Source organism: Bombina bombina, chromosome 5, assembly GCF_027579735.1.
Source record: "Bombina bombina isolate aBomBom1 chromosome 5, aBomBom1.pri, whole genome shotgun sequence".
Taxonomy (NCBI): Eukaryota; Metazoa; Chordata; class Amphibia; order Anura; family Bombinatoridae; genus Bombina; species Bombina bombina.
Window position 1 is genome coordinate 1026660511 of NC_069503.1, and position 6000 is coordinate 1026666510.

Genomic DNA, 6000 nt, shown 5'->3' on the forward strand with positions numbered 1-6000 from the left:
GACAGGGTACGGTGGGAGGAGTATGGAGGAGGTTCTGAAAGTCTTTGGGTTTTCGGCCCATCTTATTAGAGCCATCATGGCTCTATACTATAATCCCTCGGCCAAGGTTATAGGGAAGGGGTTTTGCTCCAAACACTTTAACATTATGAACGGGACCAGAAAGGGGTGCCCGCTGTCCCCCCTCCTCTTTGTGCTTACCATTGAGCCCCTGGCAGCCATGATCAGACAATCAAGCGAAGTACAGGGATTATTGTTACACAACACTTTACAGAAACTTCCACTATTCGCAGACGACCTCACCCGGTTCGTCACAGAACCTGAGATTTTTCTGCCGGTGGTATTTGAGATTCTCGGAAGGTTCGGCAAATTATCCTATTACAAGATTAACTATACAAAAACGGGGGCCTTGGCCTTAAGGCTCCCCCCGGCACAGCTCTCCCAGCTCAAAGAGACCTATCCATTTAGTTGGTCTACAAGCCAGCTGAAACACCTGGGGGTCATTCTTTCACCTGACCCAAAAAAAGTGATTCATGCTAACTACGATACACTCTTAAGAAAGTTTGAGACCCTCACCGGAAAATGGACCAGATTTGAGATTTCATGTATTGGGGCGAATCCAGTTGGTGAAAATGATGTTGTTGCCTAACGTCACATACCTTTTTTGGTGTATCCCGCTGACAATCCCGAATTATACCCTAAATCACTTCCAAGCAGTGATAAATAGATTTATCTGTCAGGGCAAGCCCCCGAGGATTGCGATGCAGCAGTAACCTATCCTGAATGGAGGCCTGGCTGCTCCTAACGTTTGTAATTATTATAAAGCCGACATGCTCTCTCATATAGTGGCTTGGGGGCACCGTCCGAGGATACCAAATGGGGACAACTTGAACAAGCAGTGCTCCCATCAGGCTTGCTCCTTGAGAATCTTATATGGGTCCCACAGCATGCTGATATACTTACGGGAGTAGACAATCCTATTATTAGGGCCTGCATTAAATCATGGAGGGAACTTCGAAACCTACAGCGAATTGCACCGCACTCATCCCCTACGCATTCGGTAAGGGCGCTGCTACTCTGCTTGCCGGAATCACACCCTCAGATGTGGTCTGCTTGGGACATAAAACACATCCGGGACCTATATACTTCAGGTTGGTATCTATGATTTTGGCGTGGGGATTCCAAAAAGATAACATTAGAGAAATGACCCAATGGGAAAAAAGGTGGCTTGCTGCAAGCCACTCCGGAAAGCCATGACAATTCATTACCAAGTGCTATTGGACTCAGAAGGGTTTGTGAAGACGTTCCATGTTCTGGAGTGGGAAAGAGAAATGGGGCAGGCCTACACTGAAGTGGAATGGCAAAAAGCCATACAATTCACAAGAGCAGAAATACACCTGTGTTACACTATATGAGCTATTTATAAAGTTAGAGTTGCGCTGGCATAGGGTCCCAGTTCAGTTACATAAAATGTTCCCCCCAAAAGTCGGACAAATGCTGGAGGAAATTTCCACATTTGGTGGAGTTGTAGTAAATTACACATTTGGTGGAGTTGTAGTAAATTACAGGAGGTGTGGGAACAGGTGGCGACAGTACTTGACCCGACTGGGTTTAATCTGCAAACTAACACCAGACACTGCCCTTTTCCACTTAGGACTGGGGAAATTGACCCTTCCGGAAAGAATGTTATGTGTTATCATCCTCCTGGCCACAAAGTTGGCTATAGCGAGATGCTGGCTGGGAACTTTCCAGATTTCCTTTAGTATGGTCAGAGATATCATTGAATACATTCGTTCAATGGAAGAATACTCTTTAAAACATATGGGTAGACTGGGCCTGCATGGTCAGGTTTGGGTAGCTTGGGAAGACTGGGTGAGAGCCGATAAATAGGGTTTAACAGAAATTGTACGACAGTGCTGACAGCCAAGGCATGCTTCGCCTTCCGTCCCGGCCGAGCAACTTCCCCTTCCCCTTATCCCTTCCTTTCCTCCCTTCTCCCCCCCCCTTTTTTTTTCCTCTCTATGCCGTGTCGCCTCAGCACATAGTTCCTCTAACATTCTGAACTACTGCTTACTCACCAGGACGCTATTGCAATGTGTTATTAAAACAACTTCTTAAATATACCTATGTCCTGAAAGGGGATCATAAACCAGTTGAATAATAATATTCTTTCTGTGTTACATTATACAGAATCCTTTAACGGAAGCTAGGCCGTAAAAGTTATCTCTTGTTAATTTATGCGTTTGATGTCCATCCGAAAATGTACATATGTAAAAAGAGGTGCCACTCATGGCCGGTTATATTTCCTTATTTTTTAGGATCTAATACTGTTTACGGTCCCTAGGACATGCCTTTTGTATTAGATGCATAAGTACTGATGTATGTTGAAAGGCGTGTTGCCATGATTATTGTGAGAGTTTGTTTTTGTATACCTTAGTTCTTCAATAAAAACTATTTAACAAAAAAAAAACCACTCGGGCCTATTTAACAAAGGTCTGTTGGACCTTATCCGACATTGCGGATCAGGTCCGAGAGATCTCGCTGAATGCAGAGAGCAATACACTCTCCGTATTCAGCATTGCACAAGCAGCTCTTGTGAGCTGCTGGTGCAATGCCGCCCCCTGCAGATTTGCGGCCAATTGGCTACCAGCAGGGGGGTGTCAATCAACTCGATCGGGTTGAATTGCGGTGATGTCTGTCCACCTCCTCAGAGCAGACAGACAGATTATGGAGCAGCGGTCTTTAGACCGCTGCTTCATAACTGGTGTTTCTGCAGGCTCGCCAGAAAAATGGGCCCTCAAGCTCCATCCGGAGCTTGATAAATGGGCCCCTCAGACGCACACAAACACACTCTGACACACACACACAATAACACTCAGGCGCACACAAACAAAAACACTCAGACACACACACACCTACAGAATATGTAAACTGCACTGCATTAATTATAAAGCTCATGCCTAGAGCTGCTCCCTTGCTCAGCAGCGCATCAAATGAAAGAACAATGCACTCTAAAAATATATCACTAAAGAAAAGGTTTAGGCGGGCAAACTATGAAAATTCTGCTCTCTGACTCTGTTCCAAGTCTGTAAGTGCACAGCCCTGGGCCGCGTGCCTACCGCTTCTTATGACCAAACGCCTCTGCACTCTGCCCACCCCCAGACCCCCGCCCGCCCTCCTTTCCTACCTCTTCAGTGTGCACTTAGTATACCATAACCATACTGGTCTGGTGGGCATCATACGTGGCTCCTTCACTTTAGAGACAGTGTCAGACAGTCATGCGGTCAGGTGCCAGGCATCCCCCTCACAATTTCCCGGTTCCTGTTTAGAGAGACGGCACAGCACTGAGTGACTCCACTGCTCCACATGTCACTGAGCAGTGAGCACAGATAGGCAGGCAGGTTTAGGCTAGCAGCGCAACTTTGCAAGCCCCACGGCACGCCCACAACATTCATAGTGAAATTGGGCAGGGGAAGATCAAAGTACAAACAAGCAAAAGCAGCCGGGAAAACTATATGGGCAAAAAAATGAAGTGTGTCTACAACTTCACCAGTTCTACTAATGTTCACAAATGCTGGCCCCTCTAATAAAAAATCTATGCATCTCTACATTGTATTTCTTTGAATTTCAATAAAATATATAAAAAAAAATAATTTTTATTTTTCTGGTGGTGTCACCCGGGTGCGGCCAGCACCCCCATTGTTACGCCACTGACAAAAAGTAAGATGGCTCCCAGATCTGTGTAGTTCACCACTTGGCTATCCTCAAGCTGCAAAAGGTTTGCAGCTGAAATATAATCTTGGAATCTACAAAAGCTTTTTAGGTTAAATCTTCTTACAGGTGTGTAGATCAAACTATGCTAACTATACATAGCTTTATAAAATAACCCAATTTTTTTTTAATTTTAACTACTTTAGCTGCATCATTTTGAATACATACTGTATATATTGGAACAAAAATACTATTTTTTTTTGTTTTTTTCCCTTCAAATGTTGTACTTTTGTTTTCTGACTACATTGTCCCTTAAAGCTAATCAGCAACAGTTGTACAGCTTGGTCGTTGCTGATTAACTTACCAGCAGTATCCTCTCGAGTACTCGGCAGTACTCTATTGCTCCCAAGCGGTTCTTGCGTTTAACCCATTTGCAGGGATTTAATGCTTAGCATTGCATAATTTCAATTTCCCTTTTAAATATATGCTTCATTAATCATATTGTAAGTGTTCTTTTCAGTTTACTGTTGTAAGCATGTTTACCATAAACTATTAAATATGTAAATGTACTTTAACCAGTATACCCTTCAGTGATGTGACCATAATGTTTTACCTGGGAAATTAATCTTTTTTGTTTTTTTATATATATAAACAGTTTGGATAGTATATGAGCAGGTGATGATCGCCTCTTTGGATCTCTGTCGGGATGACATAGCACTGGTAAGAAACATCCTATAACAACCTTATTATTGGACTGTGTGTTCTGAAATACAATTATGTCTGAAGTATGAAAACAAAGAATTAGGCAACACACACACACACCTAGATTACGAGTCTTGCGTTAGGGTTAAAAAGCAGCGTTAAGAGTTCCTAACGCTGCATTTCTCCTAACGCTGGTATTACGTGTCTTGAAATGACAGGCTCACCGCTCACTTTTTTTGGCCAGACTCGTTAATACCACAAATCCACTTACGTAAATTGCGTATCCTATATTTTCAATGGGACATGCATAACGCCGGTTGTTACGAGTCTGCAAAAAAGTGAGCGGTACAGCCTCTCCTGTCAAGACTGGTACCGCATTTAAAGGTTAGTAGTTAAGAGTTTTATGGGCTAACGCCGTAACATAAAACTCTTAATTAAAAAGTACACTAATACCCATAAACTACCTATTAACCCCTAAACCGAGGCCCCCCCCCCCCATCGCAAACACTAAAAAAAATTTTTTAACCCCTAATCTGCCAAACCGGACATCGTCGCCACTATAAAATATTTATTAACCCCTAAACTGCCGCCCTCCCGCATCACAAACACTAAAATTTTATTAACCCCTAACATTGCGACCCCTAAGTACATTTATTAAACCCTAATCTGCTGCCCCCAACGTCCCCGCAACTATATTAAATGTATTAAGCCCTAAGTCTAACCCTAACACCCCCTAACTTAAATATAATTTAAATAAATCTAAATAAAATTACTATCATTCACTAAATTATTCCTATTTAAAACTAAATACTTACCTATAAAATAAACCCTACGATAGCTACAATATAACGAATAGTTACATTGTAGCTATCTAGGTTGTTTTTTTTATTTTACAGGCAACTTTGTATTTATTTTAACTAGGTACAATAGTTAGTAAATAGTTATTAACTATTTAATAGCTAGCTAGTTAAAATAAATTCAAATTTACCTGTAAAATAAATCCTAACCTAAGTTACAATTACACCTAACACTACACTATAATTAAATTAATTACCTAAACTAACTACAATTAAATACAATTGAATAAAATTATCTAAAGTACGAAAAACCCCCACTAAATTACAGAAAATAATAAAATAATTACAAGTTTTTAAAACTAATTACACCTAATCTAATCCCCCTAATAAAATAAAAAAGCCCCCCCAAAATAATAAAAAGCCTTACCCTATACTAAATTACAAATAGCCCTTAAAAGGGACTTTTGCGGGGCATTGCCCCAAAGTAATGAGCTCTATTACCTGTAATAAAAAAATACAATACCCCCCAAACATTAAAACCCACCACCCACACACCCAATCCTACTCTAAAACCCACCCAATCCCCCCTTAATAAAACCTAACACTAACCCCTTGAAGATCACCCTACCTTGAGAAGTCTTCACCCAGCCGGGCCGAAGTCCTCAACGAAGCCGGGCGAAGTGGTCCTCCAGACGGGCAGAAGTCTTCATCCAGGCGGCATCTTCTATCTTCATCCATCCGGCGCGGAGCGGGTCCATCTTCAAGACATCCGACGCGGAGCATCCTCTTCCAA

The 6000-nt window shown here is 42.2% G+C and overlaps 1 protein-coding gene across 2 annotated transcripts in view; it reads left to right on the forward strand.

The window, feature by feature from the left end:
* EMC2 (ER membrane protein complex subunit 2) overlaps positions 1–6000 on the forward strand; it is a 224939-nt gene that overhangs the window by 79453 nt on the left and 139486 nt on the right. For both annotated transcript variants that reach the window (XM_053715284.1, XM_053715286.1), the window contains exon 4: positions 4364–4428. In XM_053715284.1, coding sequence (XP_053571259.1) covers positions 4364–4428 — 65 coding nt within the window. The remainder of the gene's footprint in view (positions 1–4363; positions 4429–6000) is intronic.